The sequence below is a fragment of the Mandrillus leucophaeus genome, unplaced genomic scaffold (genome assembly GCF_000951045.1).
Source record: "Mandrillus leucophaeus isolate KB7577 unplaced genomic scaffold, Mleu.le_1.0 Scaffold686, whole genome shotgun sequence".
NCBI classification, from domain to species: Eukaryota; Metazoa; Chordata; class Mammalia; order Primates; family Cercopithecidae; genus Mandrillus; species Mandrillus leucophaeus.
Genome location: NW_012107430.1, coordinates 213,500 through 235,923, shown reverse-complemented (window position 1 = coordinate 235,923; position 22,424 = coordinate 213,500). Strand labels below are relative to the sequence as shown.

The 22,424-nt window shown below is 41.0% G+C and overlaps 2 protein-coding genes across 3 annotated transcripts in view; one reads left to right on the top strand and one right to left on the bottom strand.

Annotated features, from left to right (window-relative positions):
- LOC105555444 (liprin-beta-1) overlaps positions 1 to 22,424 on the top strand; it is a 179,148-nt gene that overhangs the window by 69,592 nt on the left and 87,132 nt on the right. The window lies entirely within an intron of this gene.
- LOC105555457 (uncharacterized protein C12orf71-like) lies at positions 3,106 to 4,742 on the bottom strand. The gene is made up of 2 exons (XM_012002416.1): positions 4,206 to 4,742; positions 3,106 to 3,396 (listed from the first exon to the last, which is right to left on the bottom strand). The coding sequence occupies exons 1-2, from the start codon at positions 4,728 to 4,730 to the stop codon at positions 3,106 to 3,108; spliced, it is 816 nt and encodes a 271-aa protein (XP_011857806.1). The 5' UTR covers positions 4,731 to 4,742.

Sequence of the window (22,424 nt, the reverse complement as noted above, 5' to 3'; positions counted from 1 at the left end):
TCACCGTGGTCTCGATCTCCTGACCTTGTGATCCGCCCGCCTCGGCCTCCCAAAGTGCTGGGATTACAGGCGTGAGCCACCGCGCCCGGCTTTTCTTTTGTTTTGTAAGAGGATTTTAGACACTGTTCTTGTGGCCAGTTAAACTTGGACCCACGCATCCTCTTGAGCCGTGAATTTTCTGGTCTCAAAGACCCGGGCTCAAGCGATCCTTGCACCTCAGCCTCCCAAAGTGCTGAGATTATAGGCATGAGCCACCACTCCTGGCCAATAACGTGTTTGACACTATAATTAAGAGATACTGAGATATTTCTTATTTTAAAATACTTTGTCCTGCTTTCTAATATATAGCATGACACTCAACCTCAAAGGATATGGAAGGCTTACTTTATTGTAAAGGCTTGCAGAGTACATTGCTTAAATTTTAGGGACAGGTTCATACCTGCCAAACAGGTTTATAAAACACTGATGAATAAACACAAGTATGTCGGAAATCTTACTAAAGAACAGTGCATCTTATTCAGTGTAGACAGTCTTCTAAAGTATTTTGGTTGAGTTTGTCCTAGAGCTTAATTACTAGAGTAAGAATTAAAATAATAAAACTGGTTGCAAGTCTCTTGAGAGTAAGAGATGTCATCTTTCTTTCAGGCCTATCACAGTGTCTAGTCTAAAGCAACAATAAGGCTCCAGGCATATTTGTTGAATTAAATTTTCAATTTAGTTTCTGAATTCCTTTAGTCTTAATAGATTTCTCAATTGATAGGTGGCCGTCTCACTTGACTTCTACTTGATGGCCATGTTCTCTTCTTGTCTGCCTCCCTTTTCATTCCTATTCTTAACCCTACTGATCAATCTCTTTTGACTTAAAGAATAGCAAAGCTGTTGTATTTCACTTTTTAAAATTTATATAGACAGGATACTTTAAAAACATTTAAAGAATTACATAGAGTCAGAGAGATAGATTACTTTGTACTAAACACTGTGTTAGGATTTTGGGGTTTTTTTTGTTTTTTGAGATGGAGTCTCACTCCATTGCCCAGGCTGGAGTGCAGTGGTGCCATCTCGGCTCGCTGCACCCTCTGCCTCCTGGATCCAGATGATCCTCCTGCTTCAGCCTCCTGAGTAGCTGGGATTACAGGCCCCTGCCACCACACCTGGCTAATTTTTGTATTTTTAGTACAGACAGCGTTTTACCATGTTGCCCAGGCTGATCTCAAACTCCTGACCTCAAGTGATCTACCCACCTCGGCCTCCCAAAGTGCTGGGATTACAGGTGTGAGCCACCGCGCCCAGCCCAGTGTATTAGGATTTGCAATATAAAGGAACTAAGACCTGGTGCTTGTCTTTAGATCTCACAGTCTACAAGTAAAATAGATCTATAAAGAGGGCTGAAAAGTACAGGTCATGGCAAAAAGGTGGCAGGGCAGGGACTAGGGGACAGCTAAAGGAGAGTCGTGATCCCTTTGCCTGAGGGATCAGTAATGCCCAATAGTAACCCTAGAGCAGGATCTTTAAGGATGAGTTTCCCAGGCAGTCAGGGAATGGAGAGGGAAATCCCTATGGTTCTGTGTGTTGGCTGCAGTGAGGAGCAAGAGGGTCCCCTTGGGGAACTTAATGAGTATAGATTTTTAAAGTATCTGGGAGAAGAAAAAGGCAAGGCAAGGCAGATGTTACTAGATGTGGTAGACATGCCAAGTTTGGGAAGGAAGTGTATGGGTTAGATCTAGAGGGAAGCAGATAGAAGTTGGGGAACAGGAAACCTTTTACAACCAACCCTCCCCATGCTCAGTGGATTATTACTTCATTAGAACTCAATGTTTACCCACTACACAGTATTATCACTCATACTCCTTATAGTCATATGTTTGCCTGACTTTATCTCTTAAATAAGTCACTTGAGCCTAAAGATTGAGGGATTTTGTTTTGACAAGCTAGAAAGGTATCTGGCACTCCTATTTGCTAAATATATGTAGAAGGAAGGAAGAAGAGAGGAAGGAGAGGGATAAGGGAATTGAAATTGAGGAAAGGAAGGAATTTGAAACTGAAGAGTCATATGCTTTGCCACATAAACTCTGAAGGTCACACAGGATGGTAGTGCCAACAGAAGAAGGAGGATGTTGAGTGAACCTGTGGTTGAATGAAGAGGATGGTAGAGATGCTGGGGAGGTGAGAGTCAGGACAAGAAGGCTGAGGGCAGCCTTCCTCAAAGAAGTTGACATTTAGTGGAACGTTCAATGACAATTGCAAAGGAGTTTCAGAGGGCAGAATGGAATGGGTTGGAAGAGGACTTGGTTAAGATTTGCTGAAAACTCTGAACTTTTGGTAAGTACTGCTCTGTGTAGGAAATGTTTCAATGAGAATTGACTCTTAATTAACTCTCATTCTTAGATATCCCTTGAACAAGTTGTCTGGAGAGTTCCTCAGTAGAATGTCTACTTGCAACAACAGTAATAATATTTATCAAGTGCTTGTGTTACCTCATAAACTCTCACACTAACCCTGTGAGGTATGTATTATTATCTTCCACATCTTTTGAATGAGGACAGCTAGACTTAGAGTGGTTAAGTGGCGATCACAATCCTCACATTGCATTCCAGGTCCCTGGGGAATATCAGAACTGCTGTCCGATTTCCTGAAATTGAAATTGATTTCCTGAAATTCAAATTAATTTCCTCGGTGACTCAATATCCACTGCCACTTGCTCAAGTCCTGCAAGTTCAACCCAAATCATCCTGCCACCATGAAAATCTGACGGGTCACGCTGCTGTCTACTGAAAATGGGGATTTGGGTTAATGATAAAATAGGTTAAAATATATAAAATAGATAAACTAGGGTAAAATACAGTAAGAATGGGTGAGAGGAGAGAAAAATAATACTTGAGTTTAGGAAGCATAATACTACTTAAAATTTCCTGAGAAAGAATTTTCAGGAAATTTTAGACAACACATATGCTTGAAATGTGAGTCAAGATGGTGTGCTGGAAGAGGAAGACATGGGTAGCAAGAGCATTTATTTTGTTTATTGAGGAAAAAATAAACTGATGGGGATTATTAATGGAATCCTCATTATGGATTATTTTCAACTTTCCAAAAAGTTTTAAAATCTGTCTATATGGAATGTCCTAATTCAAGGGTTTCTTGAGGATGAATTCTCTTGCGTCTGTGAAAGAGTCTTTTCCTTGGTGCTGGCCGATGGGGACTCTTGGTGGCCTTCACAGAGTGATCTCTCCTCAGCAGAGGGGAGAGGATATGCTGACTCAGCCAGCTGAAGGCCCACCCAAAGTTCAGGCAGCACTGGGCCCGTGTGTGGGAAGGAGTGTCATCCTTCTCTGGCTGCTCTGACAGGATTGAGATCTCTGGAGCACTTGTCCTTTGGCCTGCAGTTGCCTGGCTTATCATCTGCCAAGAAAATAAAGAATGTGTTAGGTAGGTGTAACCATGACAGCAGCCAACTCAACATTTACTCATTTGTAGAACTCACATCCTTTTAGCAAAAATAGCCCAAGTAGGCCGGGTGCAGTGGCTCACGCCTGTAGTACCAGCACTTTGGGAGGCCGAGGCATGTGGATCACTTGAGGTCAGGAGCTAGACACAAGCCTGGCCAACATGGTGAAACCCCATCTCTACTAAAAATATAAAAGTTAGAGTGGCGGATGCCTGTAATCCCAGCTAATCAGGAGGTTGAGGCAGGAGAATCACTTGAACCCAGAAAGTGGAGGTTGCAGTGAGCCAAGATCACACCACTGCACTCCAGCCTGGGCAATGGAGCAAGAATCTGTCTCAAAAAAAAAAAAAAAAAAATAGTCCAAGTGTCAATGCAAAGTTTCAATGCCCATTAATACTAAATATGTACGTTTTTGGTGGGGAGGGAGACATAGTTGCTAGCCCTTCTCCTTGCTTGCTACCCTCTTGTTTCCCTCAGTGTTCCTCAGTCTTTTCCCTAAAACTCCACCCTGACTCCCTTCCTTGTTATCTGTCTCCCACTGGTTTCACGTCAGACCTCCTGGGACCTGCTTCCTGGTGGTCGTAAGATTCTGTGGTTCAACCCAGGCCTATCCCTTGCTGTCCTGTGAGGCATCTCTGCTCTCCTCAGCCAGTTCATGTTCCTTAAGCCTTAGAGGAGTCTGTGGAGACTGCATAGCATCTTTATTTTCTGGTGATTTGCACTTGGGCAGGTCTTGACAAGCATCATGTTCTTGATGACTGACCTGAACCATTTCCGGAGGGGAGCCGCCGGACAGCTGGAAATCTTTCTGAGTCGTTTCAGGAAACACGGCGTCATCATCTTCATTATTTTTCAGATTTTCTAGAAATGTCTGAAACTCTTGCACAAGATTGTTCAGTTTGCTGAAAGACAGTTTTGTTCTCTCTTTTGGTAACTCATCTATCCACAGGTTGTTTCCATTTAGAAGCCTATTAGCTATTGAGTCTGTGTTGTTGGAGCTGACGTCCACGTCCCAGGCCAGGAAGATGCTTAGTTTGCAAAACTGCTCTGGTTCATCCTGAATTTGGTTTTGTCTCTTCATGCATCTCCTTATCCTTTTAGTCCCCCATGCCCCTTGGATGGGAGGGAGAAAGTGGATGGAAGGATCCTTGGAAGTTGCGTCTTCACAGGAGGTTGTGTCCTCACAGGGGGTGTCCTCACAGGGGAAATAGCCCACAGAGAGGCTCAGGTTGGAATTGGATTTGGAGCTGTAGTCCTCTATGTCGCTGTTAGAGGATGAATATGCCATGGAGTTCAAAGGCACAAATCTCTCTCAACTCGAGAAGCTTCAAAAAAGAAAAGAAGAAAAAAGAAAAAGTAGGTGGGATCAGGGAGAAGAGAATCATGGTACTTAAGCAAAAGCATTATTCATCTCCCCTTTTTTTTTTTTTGAGATGAAGTCTCACTCTGTCACCCAGGCTGGAGTGCAGTGGTGTGATCTCAGCTCTCTGCAACCTCCACCTCCTGGATTCAAGTGATTCTTCTGCCTCAGCCTCCCCAATAGCTGGGATTATAGGCACCCGCAACCACGCCCAGCTAATTTTTGTAGGTTTAGTGGAGATGGGGTTTCACCATGTTGCCCAGGCTGGTTTCGAGCTCCTCACCTCAAGTGATCCACCCACCTTGGCCTCCCAAAGTGCTGGGATCACAGGCATGAGCCACCATGCCCAGCCCCATTCCCTTTTCTCTTCAGAACTACCCCATTTAGATTGAAGTCTTACTCTATTTTTACAATCTCCCAGTGAAGGGCAGAAGAGGCAGCCGTCTACCTTTCAAAACTTACTTCATTGTGATATAATCCTATCTACTAAGCATCTCTACCTCTCATAATTTGTCCTATTACAGTTGTAAGATCTTGTATCATAAAATAAAAAGATCATTATTTAAAATTGGAAAAATATAGAAAAGTATGAAGACGAAAACAAACATGCCATAGTCCCACCTTCTGAAGGTAATAACTATCAAAACATTTTGATGGACTTCCTTATCTTTTCTATTTATATAAACACACACATATATATCTGTACATTTATACAATATATCCACGTGTATATATATATATATGTGAATGTGGCTATCATATCAGTTGAAACTGAGATTATTTTATGGCATAGCCTACAACAAACATATATATGGTTACTCTGCAATTTTTAATTACTTCTTGTTAATGACCATTAGGTGGTAGTTATTGTTTTACTAAATAAATCTGTAGTAAACCTGCTTTTCCATAAATCTTTGACTATGACTCTTATTTTTCTATGTGTAGGATTAATGGACCGAACATCACAAATATATTACAGTCTTGTGCTAGTTGATACCAAATTACTTTCCAGAAAGGTTTCGCTGTTTAGATGCCCATCCTCCCATCATCTGATGACACTTTTTAGTCTAGCTTTTTCTGTGAAGCCCCGGAAAGCAAGTAGGACTGGAAGAATGTGCTCATGCGCGTGTGCACACACACACACGTACACACACACGCACGCGCGCACACACACACACACGCGTACACACACGCACGCACGCACACACATGCACGCGCATGCCAACATACATGCAAGACTGTCACACCCTGCCCTGGTGGCTGCCCACATGGAAGAAGTGCTGCTAACTCCTGAGGCAAAAGAGGAGACATGAGAAATCCTTCACATCCTGAGTCTCTGTGGCTAGAAGTCCAGCTGTCAGAAGTCTGTGTTCTGAGACTGTTGGTTACCATGGCAACAGAGAGACCTGAATTAGAGCCAGGAATATGGAGAGAGAAAAGGAAAAAAGGGGGATAGAAAGCCGCAGAATCTATCCCTTGGCTTCTAAAATATTCTATGCCCTAGGCTGGGTGCAGTGGCTCATGCCTGTAATCCTAGCACTTTGGGAGGCCGAGGCGGGTGGATCACCTGAAGTCTGGAGTTCTAGACCTGCCTGACCAACATGGAGAAACCCTGTCTCTACTAAAAATACGAAATTAGCCAGTGTGGTGGCGCATGCCTGTAATCCCAGCTACTCAGGAGGCTGAGGCAGGAGAATCACTTGAACCTAGGAGGTGGAGGTTGCGGTGAGCAGAGGTCGTGCCATTGCACTCCAGTCTGGGCAACAAGAGCAACACTCTGACTCAAAAAAAAAATATATGTGTATGTATGTATGTGTATATATATATGTGTGTGTGTGTGTTTGCGCGCGCGTGTATGTGTGTGTGTGTGTGTATTCTATGCCCATATCATCCCGGGTTGAAGAGGATCCCTCTTGACGGTAGAAGGACGAATGCATGGAAGTTACTTCTCTCTTGTCAGGTAGCTAAGATGGTTCCCGTCCTTAGGAGATTTAGAGCTCTAAATAAGGGACATGGGTATAAACACACACACACACAAACACACACACACACACACACACACAGAGAGAGAGAGAGACATGCTTACAAATAAAAAGCAAAAAGCCAAGAAACACTTATCTGACCTAAAAGAACCTCAACACATTGGAATCTATCAATTTCTAAAGATCTTTTCCAAATATTTGTCTCCATTTCCACTTAACAAGGTTACAGTTAAAGTTTGCCATGACTCACTCTCACGTTTTTCATTGTAGAATTAGCTTAAATTCGTTTGTTCTGTTAAATAGGATTGTTTAAGGAATTCTAATGACATGATAGATGAAATAGGCAGACTTAGAGTTAGAAAGAAGCAGGTTCTGCTACCCAACAGATGCAGCCTGACAGGTGCCCACAGACTGTCCACAACTCCCCTGGGTGATTGTGGACCTGGATTAATCCTGGAGGATGTTTAAGTCAGAAGCAACATGTTCCCTAGCATTTATTTTGTTTTGTTTTATTATTACGTTTTATTTTTAGAGACAGGATCTCACTCTGTTGCCCAGGCTGGAGTGCAGTAATGCCACCATAGCTCACTGCAGCCTTAAACTCCTTGGCCTCAAGCAAACTTCCTCAGCCTCCCAGGTAGCTAAGACTACAGGTATATACCACCATGCCTGGCTAGTTTTCCCTAGCACTTATTTAACACTTATTATATGCCAGGTCTTGTACTAAGCACTTTACATGTGTCATTTGTTTAATCCTCACAGCAACTCGATCAGTTAAGTACCATCATTTGCCCCATTCAATAGAAGGAGGAACCAAGGCATGAACGGTTGTATAACTCTCTCACATTCCCCGATCATAAACCCAGAACCTGGATTCAAACATAGGTAGTCTGGCTTCAGAGCCCATATCCTGACCTCTACACACTCTTGTCTCAGGAGGCTGACCACCCACCTCCTCCCTGGAAGATTCCTGGAGGAGCTGATCCAGGCCAAAATAAACCCATGTTCTGGTTCCTTGGAAGAAAATCCTTTGAGGGGAACAGCTTGTTCTAAGAGACTTGCAAGAGGTACCTGTGGTATATAGAACTGGCCTAACAATGGTGTCCACATTTGCGGCAGGCCAAAATGAGATTTTAAATTAGCATTTGGCTTCCTCTTTGGCGTAATGGGATCTGGAGTCCTGTCTCTACCTTTTCATAAAAAGTTGGTGACTGCCTTCCAGAACTCTTATGAATATAAGTAGCTTCTTCTCCATGCCACTGGAGTGGAGGCAGGGGAGAAACTGTGTTTTGTCATTACTCATGGAAATGGAACACTTTGAACTGAATATAAACATTTAAGGAAAAATGATTTCCCAGCATAAACCACCAAAGTTTACAGTGATCCTGAGGATAGAAGAGCTTCAAGGGGAGGCAGCCTCAGAGAAAATTTGAAATTTTATGTATTTTGTTTTTACATTTATTTTTGAGATGGAGTTTTGCTCTTGCTGCCCTGGCTGGAGTGCAATGGTGTGATCTCCGGCTCACTACAACCTCCGTCTCCCGGGTTCAAGGGATTCTCATGCCTCAGCCTCCCAAGTCGCTGGGATTACAGGCATGTGCCACCACACCTGGCTAATTTTTGTATTTTTAGTAGGGACGGGGTTTCTCCATGTCAGCCAGGCTGGTCTCAAACTTCTGACCTCAGGCAATTGGCCCACCTCAGCCTCCCAAAGTGCTAGGATTACAGGTATGAGCCACTATGCCCAGCCAGAAATTTTACTTGCTTATACCATTTCTCTACTGTATATTTGTAGAGATACTGTATTAGTCCATTCTCATGCTGCTAATAAAGACATACGCAAGACTGGGTCATTTATAAAGAAAAAAAAGTTTAATGGACTCACAGTTCCATGTGGCTGGGGAGGCCTCACAATCATGGCAGAAGGCAAAGGAGCAGTAAAGTCACATCTTACATGGTGGCAGGCAAGAGAGAGAGCATGTGCCAGGGAATTCCCCTTTACAAAACCATCAGATCTCATGAGACTTATTCACGATCATGAGAACAGCATGGGAAAGACCCACCCCCATGATTCATTTACCTCCCACTGAGTCCCTCCCACAACAGCAGAGAATTATGGGAGCTATAATTTGAGATTTGGGTGGGGACACATCCAAACCATATCAAATATATTCTCTATAATCTCTCTATGTGTGTGTGTGTACACAACTTTTAAAATATACAACTCAGGTAGTGAAAGTACCTGAAACACACTTTCTTGTTCTAGAAAAATATATGATCATTTAGGTTTTTCTTTCTAAAGCATCATAGAAATAGCAATGACACACATCATCCTTAGGATGCCATGCCAAGGAATGTAGTCCCTATTAATCAACTCCGCTTTCACCTCCAAAAGAAAATCAGGGGATTTGGGGGTCCCGTTAACAATACAGCTCATGTTAATTTTTTTCTTAGGGCCTTAGACTTGTAGGTCTAGCTTCTCTCAGATTACAGTTATTACATTGTCTAAGTTGTATAAGCTGCCTTTTCTCTTGAAGCAAGATCAACTATAATAAAGCTTCTTGAAGTTTTAGATATGATAGTATGTTGTAGATTTATAATGTTTTAGGCCTGAAGCCAATAATAACTAAGAATTGGAACACTTCCTAAGATCCATTTGACTTGATGGGATTTGGAACCTAAATATACAGAGTAGGAAGTTTCTAATTTAGAAGTTAAGCTGTTATGATACTTAATTTTATGTTTCATCTTGGCTCGGCCGTGTGGTGCTCAGAGATTTGTTCAGCATTATTCAGGGGGTCTCCATGAGGGTATTTCTGTATGGACTAGTATTTGAATCAGTAGACCCAGTAAAGCAGATTGCCCTCCCCAATGTGGGTGAACATCATCCTATCCACTGAGGCCCGAGTAAAACAAAACACTGAGTAAAGGAGATTTTGCACAGTCCTTCTTTGCTCCTGGAATCGGACTGGCACTTACACTATCAGCCCTCCTGCTTCTCAAGCCTTCAGACTCAGACTGGAATTGTACTATTGGGTTTTCTGGGTCTCCAGGTTACAGTTAACAGATCTTGGGACTTCTCAGCCTACATAACTGCAGGAACCAGTTCCCTAAAATCTCTCTCCTTTCTCTTTCTCTCCCTCCCTCCTGCCTCCCTTCCTTCCTTTTTCTTTCGTCTTTCTCCTTCCTTCCTTTCACCCATTCATTTCCTATTGGTTCTGTATCTCTAAAGAACCTAGAGTAATACAGCTATTTATTTTTCATTTATTGAAATTATGAAATATTTTAAGCATACTAAGAAGAGACGTCCTGAACCTGTGATGGGATGCACTGAGGGCGCAGCATCATTTCTGTGGTATTCTTGCCAACAGTGTATAATCTCAATCATGAGAAAATATCTGGCAAACTCCAGTTGTGGGACATTTGACAAAGTTTCTGACAAGTGTCAGGTCAAGAAAGGCAAGGAAAGACCGAGGTGCTGTCACAGACTGCAAGAGACTAAGGAGAAGGAACCACTAAATGGAATATGTGATTCTAGATAGGACTGTAGAATAAAAAAAAGGACATTAGTGGAAAAACGGGAAATTCCAATACCATCTTTGTTTTAGTTAATCATGTTGTACCAAAGTTAATACCTGGTCTGATCATTGTACTATGGCTGTGTAAGAGGTTAATGTTAGTGGTGTAAGCTGAGAGGTATATGGATACCCTGTACTATGTTTGTAACTTCTCTGTAAGTCTAAAATTAGGTCAAAATAAAGAGTTAAAAGAAGGGTTGGGCGCAGTGGCTCATGCCTGTAATCCTAGCATTTTGAGAGGTTGAGGTGGGTGGATCACCTGAGGTCAGGAGTTTAAGACCAGCCTGGCCAACATGGTGAAACCCTATCTCTACTAAAAATACAAGAAATTAGCTGAGTGTGGTGGCACATGCCTGTAGTCCCAGCTACTCGGGAGGCTGAGGCAAGGGAATCGCTTGAACCGGGGAGGCAGAAGTTGCAGTGAGCTGAGATCGGGCCACTGTACTCCAGGCAGGGCAACAAGAATGAAACTCCGTCTCAGAAAAAAAAAAAAAAAATGTTGGAAGAATACATTAACATATAGAAAATGATATGACAAACGCCTGTGTACTTAAATCTCAGTTTGGTCAAGTCTTAGCATTTTGCCATATTTATTTCATTGTATCTTTAAAAAGAAAACATAGATAAAACGTAAGCCCCCTTTTATTTCTTTCCTGAACACCTTCTGTCCCTACTTCCCTCATGAGCATTTTTCTGAATTTGATGTTAATCTTGTGCATGTTTAAATGCTCTTTTACATATTAGTATATCATTTTACCTTTGAGGACAAAAACTTACGAAAATTGGAATTAATACTTAGTATTATAGAGTAGTATATACTTAGTACTTAATACTACAGAACTGTGCAGTTAAAAATAATTAAAATTGTATTTTAATTTTTCTTTTATTAAAGTTATTTTTAATTGACACATATTTGTTTATGGGGTACAATGTCATATTTGGATACATATATATTGTGGAATGGTCATAGCAAGCTAATTAGCATAGCCATCGCTTGAAATATTTATCATTTTTTTGTGGTGAGAACATTTAAAATTATTTCTTTTAGCCATTTTTAAGTATACAGTATATTATTATTAACTGCCATCACCTTGCTGTGCAATAGAGCACCAGACTTATTCCTCTTGTCTAACTGAAACTTTGCACCTGTTGACAAACATCTTCCCTTTCCCTCTTTTCTCCCCAAAATGGTAAATTTTATATATATTTTACCAGTAAAAACAATTAAGGGGAAAAAAAGAACCAAGTAAATGGGCTTCAAGTGATGCTCTTCAGAAACAAGGACGTTGCCTTATTTCAGTTGCTTATTTTGCTTTATGAGAATTATTGTGACAAGGACTTCCTTCTTCCAAACCAAATTCTTAGCTGAAATATTTATAATGTTTGTTTTCGGGGGCAGGGAGAGGATGGGTATGATTTCCTATGCTCTGTTTGTATGTTCATTCCCAGACACAACCTTATCACGGCTCATGTACTTAATTAAAGTGGGGGGCAGGTGGTGAAAATAGAGTGTGTCGGTGTACGCAAGGTTAAACCGCATCATACCGCTGCCAAAGGCTACACACTCTGCTTGGTGCTTTCCCATGGCTGGTAGTTTAATTTTATGACAGCCTCTCAGTTGTGTATTTTCATTCTAATATTAAGTTGTGCAATTCAGAGGACCTAGATTTGCCTCCAGAGTCCAGAGACTCCCTGCAGCTCTGCTGCCGCTTTTGAGAACTGACCTCCGCTGAGTTGTTCATGCATCATGAGTTGACATAGTCCACCGGGCTAATAGAGGGGAGCTACAGGTTCCCTCTCCCACAGCGTTACCATCTAGCTTGGCCATGAATGCAACTTACAGACTGAGTTCTGCTGTACATATAACATTTAATGGCCAGCAGGCACAAGAACATCACAGAACCTTGTTCTGTAAGCTCCAAAACTGTGCTGTCCAACAGGGTGGCCACTAGCCACATGCGACTACTAAAATTTAAATGGAATTAAACAAAAATTGGTTCTTCAGTCACATTAGCCACATTTCAAGTGGTTAGTGACCACCTGTACTAATGGCTACCTTATTAGTCAGGCGAACAAAACATTTATGTCATCTCAGAAAGTCCTGATGGACAGAGCTGCTCTAGACAGTCCCTGTGCTCTGTCCTTTGGTGGATCTGGAGAACACTGAACAAAAAGTTTCATTAGCAGCAGATGGGACAATATTCTAGCATCAGGATTGGGCTAACTTTCTTGACAGCATCAGGTGACCAAATTTCCTCCAAAGCATCTAGAAACAGAACTGGGGAGCGTCTTCAGCTGAGGACACCATTTCCCCCTCCCCACCCAGCTTTATTGAGGCATAATTGACAGATAAAAATTGTATATATTTAAGGTGTACAATGTGATGATTTTATGTATGCATACATTGTGAAATATTACCACAATCAAGTTTATTAACACATCCATCACCTCACTGTGTGTGTATGTGTGTGAAATCTATTGTAGCAGATTTCAAGTATATAAAAAAATTAACTATAGTCACCATGCTGTACATCAGATCCCCAGAACTTCATGGTCTGAGGGTACCCTTTGAAAGACTTAGACAACTGGGCTAGATAGATTCTTATTTTCAGGTTGTGCAAGAGTGGGAAAGTCTCTGCAATACTTAGAGCCCATTATGAACACTGAAAAATCATTTGCAGCATTCATTATTGTAAGTAACAACCCTCTGGTATTCATCAGAGATAAACATGGTTGACTTGGTTTTCTGTTTACATGATCTTTTGATTAGTCATTCAAATGCTAACTACCCCAGGGTATAGGTTAAAAATAATTACCCTTGTATCACAAAAATACCCATGTTGAAATATTTTGAAAAACTGCAGACAGTATGACTGCCTGTGTATAGATGACCTCGTTTAGTTTTTGCAACAACCGTTTCCAGTAGATATTGCAGGTATTAACTTCATTTTTGTCTCTACAAAATTCTTCAGGATCCTGTGGCCAGGCTATTGCATGATGGAACCAGTTGCTAAAGACATGCAAATTGTTCGTTTAGCTGCCACACGTATAAGCATACAGCCATTCTTATTGTATTTTATAATGTCAAGGCTCCTACATACTTTGGGCCAAGCCCGATAGTGCTTCATGCAACACAAAATACAGGCAACCTATAGTCCTCTTCTAGCTCTCTATTGGAATATTTTCTGTATTTTTCAAGTTTTTATTATTTCAGCAACTGTATGCATACCAGTTGAGTGCCTGTCAGGTTCCAGGCCCTACATCCTGCCACTTCTAGCAGCAGCAGGTTCATTTTTAACCTGGCTTTGCTGCATCTATAAAATAGAGATGATAGTGTTGTCTTTGCAGAGTTTTTGGAATGATTGTATATGTGGAATGTTCCATAAGTGGTTTATTTTTATTGCATAATTGAGGAGACAAAATCCTTCCTCTCACTTTCCTTGGCAATACCCTTCTGGGGAAAATGTTTGTATTTTATTCTAAAATATCAAACATAGACTACTTTCCAACCCTGATTCTGTATCAAAATCATGTGTGCATGCAATAATTATACTTGTATTTATGTGATTATCTGACTATCTCCCCCACTGGACTGGAGCTTCCAGCAGGGCAAGGTGGATCCAAGTTGTTCTAAGAAGTGTCAGCATCTTGCCAACATGGTGCCTGACCAACAAACCCCTCCTGGATTGTGGCCATCGTGATTAGCGAACCACCAGAGTTAGCATCCTTTCGCAATGTTTCAACTGCATGAGAGCCACGCTGGAGACCATTTCTAGTGCATCTCTAGTTGGGGTGGAAATGCCCAGAAGGGATCCTTTTTGGCTAAGCGGAGGTTTGGTGAAATGAGTGTCAGCTAATGTGGACGTTCCAGGTCAACAGCTGTTCTCCTTTTGGCACCATTCTAAATTGAGTGGACAATCCCCTTGGTGGGAAGAATTTTGCACAAAATATGTTTGTGGGGAAGGAGGAGAGACATAGACTCCCTGGGGGCTGTTAATTACATCAGAGGAAACCAGAAAGCACAGATCAAAGAGCAGAGTTGGCATTTTACTACTTATCCTTAAAGGACTAGAAGTCAAACGATCAAAATGTGAAGACCTTTGTTCTAGTTCTCTAGGGGACTATAAAGGAAAGTGGGGATGGGGGTGGAAGTAAGAGGTGGAAATGCTCAAGGTTGATTCTCTAAGTGGGACCCCAAGGGTTCAGAGGCAGACCGACTGGCGTCCAGCTCCAGACTAACCCAGTTTGAGAAAATGGAGATAGGAGGTAGCCTACAGTGTTTTTATTATATTATGGAAAATCAGAAAGATGATATATAGTATCTGAGTGAGTGAAGAATGAATGTAAATAGCAGCAGTAAATGTGAATGACTGTTATAGTTAATAATTAACTTTAATTTAATTAGAGAATTGAGGATGAGCAGAACCGCAACAGGTAAGCCTGGAATGGGGGCTGGGGTAAGATGAGAGTTGCATGTCTCTTGGCATCTCTCTGGCTATTCTCATCAGTCATCACCGAGTTCCTATTAGTAGAACTGCCTGTGGGCCAAAACCTCCTGCCCTGCTCCTCCTGCCTGTAAATGATTTTGCTGATTTAGTGCTTTATATTTCTGTCCATCCTATTCTTAGCATAAATCAGACTTTCTCTGCATTTCCTTGAAGCTAAATAAAATTAAGCTATGGGATACTCCCTGCCTCTGGCATGTATCTCCCAGAGCATCTGTGAATAGACGCTGTTGCGTGTGCACACAATGGTCTCCATTCAATTAGGAAGCACTTGTGCACATCTCCTCTAGGAAGAGAGCTCTTTACCTATATTAGTCCGTTTTCACACTGCTGATAAAAACACACCCGAGACTGGGAAATTTACAAAAGGAAGATGTTTAATGGAACTTACAGTTCCACATGGCTGGGGAGGCCTCGCAATCCTGAGAGAAGGCAAGAAGGAGCAAGTCACATCTTACGTGGATGGCAGGAGGCAAAGAGAGAGCTTGTGCAGGGAAACTCCCATTTTTAAAACCATCAGATCTCATGAGACCCATTCACTATCAGTAGAACAGCATAGGAAAGACCCACCTCTGTGATTCAGTCATCTCCCACCAGGTCCCTCCCATAACATGGGAATTGTGGGAGCTACAAGATGAGATTTGGGTGGGGACACAGAGCCAGACCATATCCTTACCCAAAATGCATTTGTGGTGGCCTACCAGCTTGGGAAGTGGTTAATGAAAATGACATTGGTTAATGAAAACTATAGTCAAGGTTTGAAAAATCTTGTAATGTGAAAACAACTTTAAAAAAATTTAAAAACAATACAGTATGGGAAAATTAGAAGCTATAAGATGAAAGGGGGCAATATTTTTTAAAACTTACCAAGAGCAAAACTTTAGGGGTAGAAATTAGATCAGTGGTTGCCAGGAGCCCCTGGGGGTAGGGAAATGGTATAGGCTGCAGAAGGGTCAGGGGAGCACTGTGGAGGACAGAAATAATCCACATCAGCACTGTCCAATAAAAATGTAATTTGAGCCACAAGTGGGAACCACTAACTTTTAATTTTCTATAGGTAAATTTTAAAAAAAGAGACATAGGAATAGGTGAAATTTTTTTTGATGTTTTATTTAACTTAATATATAAAATATTATAATTTCACTCTAAAACATAAAATTATTACAATTTTTTGCATTTTACACTTATGACACATTTGATTTTGTGCTGGCCACATTTCAAGGAGCCGTGTGTGGCAGGTCTGTGGGCCACACAGTTCAACACAGTTTTGGTGGTGGTTTCATGGCTGTATACATTTGTCAAAGTCTATCAACTATATGTCTTAAAGGGTGACTTTTACATGTGTATATTATATCAATTTAAAAAAAATTCCTGATAGCCATTATTAGCCAATGTATGTTCCAAGCATATATTAAAATTATTGTCTCGAAATGAATTTCAGAAATTTCCAAAATAAAAGTTAAGAGCATACATTAGAATCACCTAAGGTTAGTAAGTTTCATAGACTTCATGGGGGTGTGGGTGTATGTGTTTCCATTACACAGCTTAGTTTAGAAAGGTCTAGTGAAAATTTAATTTGACATTGCAATTCAATAAGAAAAGGATTTGCATATGTTTGGCAAGATAATGATGAACCCAAATTGTTTTGAGAAAGACAGTGCTATTTTAAGAAAGCTTGTCATTTTCTCTTTTGTTTTATGGCTACTTCTCTTGCAGCAGTATTAAAAATCACTGTCTCTTGACTTCCTTCTGTTTCTATTGTATAATGTGTTCTGCAGTAACTGTTTTGACAGTAGATCTGCCTGCAGGCACTTTTGGGGCATGGGGAAGGATGGTACTCATGTACCCACTTGGTAAGAGGAGGTTGTCAGGGAGTAAGTTTAACTTTCATCACTAAAGCTAGGAAATTTTTTTAGCTGTACGACCGTGTGTTAGTAGTTACAAATAATATTGTTTGCTGTTTGATAGCTATTTTGATGTTTTCTTTTTTTCCACCAGAAAGTCCATGTTTAAGTTTTGCTGAAGTTTACATAAACTTTCACAATTTACAAATGAATATATCTAGGAGAAATAGGCCAAAGGATATCTTCGAAATGGTTTTGAAACCCAGATATCTGGCCTGAAAATAAAAAGATAAAATTTGTTAGGGTTGAAAAATCAATTCCATAAGTTTGGTCTGGGGAAGACCCAACTGATAAGAAAATTATCCCACAATATTCATAGACTAAATCTTAGAGCACAAAATGTGATGTAGTTGTTTGAGAACTTTATAACCCGCAGCATACATTTAACAAGTGGGTCACAGATTAGGCAGAAGGCAAATCCTTCTCAGGTTGTTTCACCTTAGTTTAGAGTTGAGTTCGGTGCTCTGTTAGTCCATGAAGCAGTTACTCCATTGTTCTTGCTATCAAGATGAATTTTATATATAGCAATGAAAATCAGATTTCAATGTGCATTGAAAATGCAAATCCTTGTGCCCCATTTGTAGGAATTTCTGGTTTAATAGACAAGGAATGGGGCCTAGAATCTGCTTTCTCAGCATGCATTCCACGTGATTCTTGTGCCAGCAGACTCCACCCTGAGAAACTCTAATCTGCAACAACCAGTTAAACTTTTACTAGGTTTTCTCTACAGATTAGGCACTGTGATAAATTCAAACAAAAGGCAATTTCTTTGTCATGAACATGCTAATGTAACTTACAAGGCGGTATGCTGGGAGTGGTACAGCCAGTATGAATGGGAAGGAGTTTAGAGCTAGGAGCCAATGCCACCAACAGTTGACTCAGGTTAATGGAGACAAAAGTGCATGTCCACCTCGTGGGAAATATCATGAGCTCCAAAAGGGAGAATGGCTTTCCTGGGGGAAGCAGCTGCACTTAGATATGGACTGCAATGTTGTTGAAGCACTTAGGAAATTTTAACAAGAAAATTGACTATGACAATTAAGAAGCAGATGCGAAAGAAATGCATTTGATCATTGTCAGAGGTTCTTAAACTTGAGTGTGCATTAGAGTCACCTGGAGGACTTGTTAAAATACAGATTTCTGGGTCCCATACTCAGAGTTCCTGATTCAGTAGGTGTGGGGTGGAGCCTGAGAATTTGCATTTTTTCTGACAAGTTCTCAAGTTATGCTGATCTGGGGGCCACACTTGGAGACCCACTGCTCTTAATGAATTTGGCATCTTGATTTACCAAAAATCCATAGATGATGATGATGGGTGCAGATTGCGGGGGGCAAGAATGGGGAAGGCGATGATTATCAGGGTGTGACCTTGAAACCCCACTCATGGGCTATATTCCTCTCCACTTTTTTTTCCTTCTATGACTTTTTTACTCTCAGAGCAACTGGTCTAACCAAAAATACTCTGGGGGTGGGGACAGGAATGTGGCTATGGAGAATAATTTGAGAACTATAAATCAGTTTTTTTCTTTCCTAATTGAGGTTTTATTGGTTGTGTTGAGGATCAGTACACAGACATTCCAATTTGTACACAATTATGTACTGAAACTCTAAAAAGCCATTTTAATTCTTTTTAAATTCATTGCAGTTCTTTTTAAAAGTTATTCCAATGACTCTCCACCTTAAAATTTGGAAGCAAATTTTCCTTAAGAGGATATCAAGTACTAGTATCTTGAAATGTTGATAAGCTGTTACATACGTCATACCAATTCACCATTTAATAACATACACACTGCATACTCAAATTTCAGTCTTTCATAGCATAACGCATTTAGGAAAACAGGACTACCACGACCAAAGATGCTACAGATTGCACACCGTCCTGACAGGGAGAGCCATGACCAAAGAGTAGTATTTTTTAGGAAACAATTGTACTAAAAGCCAACATGAAAATAGAAGTAATCACAAATGTTCGAGACATTAAATGCAGAACTGTGACTCCATATTGCCATTTACTGTGCTTTCTGTTATAGGATATGGAAACTAATCCCCCATCTATAGAATGTTAATCTGACTCCCAAAACAGTCAAAGCCTGCCATAATTCAATATCCCACACTATTTTCTGGTTGTACCAGAAAATAAAATAAACAACCAGCGAATGATTTTACCTGTTAAAGAAAAGCATTTACCCTTGAAAAATGGGTGAGTTAGGATTCCCTCCTTCTTAAAAATATTTCTAGAACTACTAAAAAACTTGTATTTACAAAACAGTAGATAAAAATATTCCTCTGGATTGTACAAGAAGGGAGACAGGGACACTGATAAGACATAGCATGTGATATCGGTCAGACTTGCTGTCTTTCTTTGTGGCTTCATCCGAGACTGGACTTTCCTTATTTTCAGTGTCTCCATTTTCTGTAGATAAATCTTTAGTTTCTTGATCAGCCACTTCAGCCTGTTTTTCCTTTGCTCCTTTTCCCCCTTTTGTTTGTTTTTTGTTTTGTTTTGTTTTTTGCTTGTTTGTTTGTCTGAAGATTTATCCTTTCCTGCTGCCTTTTGGGGCATTGTTTCACTTTGTAGGAGCAGGTTTAGTGGACCACTTTGCAGATCTCTTCTTGGAGGTCTCCCTTTCCCGACCCTTCAGCTGGGCTGACCTTCCCCCTGGGCATTTTGGTGGCGGGGAAACTGTGGGCTGGGTGTCTTCAGGCTGTGGTGCACCGAGAGCCTTCCTGAAACTGGGCTGCCTGGCCACAGCTGCTGCTGTTCCCATCCGAGAACTACAATCTTATATTCAGCATGCAGCCAAGTACTTCTAAAGCTCTGATCAGGACTGCATGTCTCAGATTTTATTTTAGAAAACCATAGGTATGGAATATCATATTTTATTATGAAGGCTATTTAATCCACTGCTTATAGAAGTCTTAAGTCTAAAACTGTACTCATGACGTTAATCCCCAAACTTGCTCCTCCTCCAGTGTTCTTTAGAAACGGCACCGTCATCTGCCCATCTTCTCAGTACCACAGGCTGGCTTCATCCTGGACATCATTCCTTCTCTCACACACTTTCATTCCTGCATCCAGTCACTCAGAAAGTCCCATCAGTCCCATCTGCTGACATACGTTACATCTGTCTACTTCTGTTGCCTTCACTGCCTCCACCTTGTCCAGTCTACCAACTCTCACAACTCTCAACTGGCTCTTCCCACATCTTCTTGGGCTCTTCACTGAGATACTCCTAGACGAATATTCCAGGGGTATCCATAGAGAAGACGGTGAATGTGACACTTGCAGATGACATTTTAATTAAGATTAAAACTGACAAATGGCCCCAGTCTATTGCTTTTTGAAAACGGGGTCTTGGGAAAGAACCACTACTTGTCCTTGGAGCGCCTGGGCGAGTTAGAAAATGGTGCCCCTCCAGGTGAGTGCAGTCCCTGAGCTGCGTGGATTGGATTTCAGCGTCTACGCACCCAGGGTGAGGCACTCTGTGAAGGACGTGACCTGCACAGCCAGAATGGTGACCTCCTCTGGAGATCTCAGTCGGTTTGCTTCCAAATTAAAACAGGTATAAATAGATTTGTCTTATTTAGAAGCTGAACGACTATGGACAACTACTGGAGCTCCCTGGTAGCCCAGTAGTGGTTTTATAATAATAATTAATATGAACAGCTTTTACCACGAGGCTGTAAAAGTTATTCTTTGCATGGCTAGGATGACATGACTTTCCAAGCCATCATGGTTCTGTCTATGCTGCTAGCTCTGTAGCTGTTGGTTTTCAGAGTTGAAGACCAAGCGTGATTTACAACCTCGAATGTCTCTAGCTGCTGGCATCTAAGTTTGGCACTGAGCACTTAAAGCCCCCAGACTGTGGTGTTTTACTGTGTGGAGGAAGGCCTCGTTGGAGAAGCACAACATTTTTTCATCTGACATGTTTGCTCTTGTGGAAATGGCTTGAAGTATTTGAGTCCTGGCAGCAGAAAACATGGGAGGAAACTTAATTCTTGCTGAGCATGAATCATCCTATACAAATTAAAAGCGATCACTTTTAAAAGCAGTTTCATCGCTGGTATAAAACTATTTGTCAATCATTAGATTGCTTTGATGTGTATATCATATATCTGTGTGTCTCTGCCAGGATCCTAGCATGAACCTCTCCCTGAACAAACACTGAATAAATATTGCTATGATTTTGCTTATTACTGATACTTTTGTCTTTGACTTAGAGACAGTTTTGTTTCTTGTTTTTAACTCTGTGTTGAATATGAGTTCTGTTATTTTTCTGTTTTTTATATTTATGGAAGTGCCTAAATTTTCCTAGGGGTGAGGTGGGGAATATAGGAAAGTATGAAAAACAACCACACACGCACAATTCCTTTGTAATTTCAAACGCTAATGGACACTCTCTGGAGGTCATTGCCAGATCTCTCGGTAGGAACAGAATTTGTATCTGGGAGCGAGTAATCAGTCTGTAAATGTTTGTTATGATACTGGAATTAACAAATATGCTATATCTAAATGAATTTCATTACTGGGGCATGAAAGGCAGTTGGTTGAATGTTGCCACTGAAAAGAATATATTGTGGCCAGCAGACTGTTGCCTATATAGCGCTGTAGCTGGGTTTTTCAGGCCAGCTGCACTTTGAAAAGTTCTGGATGCTGTAAGTGTTGGAAAGGTTGGGTCCTTCTGAGCACCAGGAGGAAAGGATCTGTTCCAGGCTTCTCTCCTTGGCTTGTACATGGCTGCCTTCTTTTGCCTTCACATCATCTTGAATTTGGACATGTATCTCTGTGTCCAAATTTCCCCTTTTTATAAGGATTCCAGTCGTACTGGATTAGGGCCCATCCGAATAGTCTTGTTTAAATTGATTATCTCTATAAACACCCTATATCCAAATAAGGTCACATGCTGAGATCCTGGGGCTTGGGATTTCAACATATAAATTTTGAAAGGACATAATTAAACCCATCACATCACCCGTAGTTGAACCGCAACACAAATTAGCCTCAGAAATCAAGCTGTATTTATTTTGTGTTTGTTTTTATTTGCTTTTTAGCTATACTTATTTTGGAATTGTCTATGAACTGAACCAATTTCCATAAAGTAGTTGACTTTTATTTCTTTTTTCCAGACCCACCAGAGTGCCATAGTATTGGTTCTGCAGTCAACACTGCGCTCACTCTCTCTCGCTATCTCATTCTCTCTTTCACACACTCTCTCTCGTTTGTTTCATGAGTCATTAGGCCAAAAAGTGTTAGGTAAATGAAAGCAAATATGACAGCAGCGCCTTGAACAAGAGGACCACTTCTTTCCCCCTCAAGTCCATGACCTGTAACATGTCTAACATTCCGGTTCTGAGGATTTTAAATGTAATTAGTTGATCTGTAGTGTGTTTTCACTTGACACCTTGCTTTAGTTACACCATTCTTGCATATCCTTCATTTTCCACATTAGCCTTGTTTAGTTGTGCAGTTTTGACATTCACAGCTCTCCAGTGCTTTGGGCTGAATGTTTATTCCAAGAACTTGCAGCTGACTTTTCTAGCAGATCATTCTGATGTTGTCCAGGGATGCCATCACAGGTGCAGGTTCTCAAAGCACCTTTTCTACTATCTTCCTTTTCTACTCTGGGCCTTTCCCAGTTTCTGGGAGGTCAAG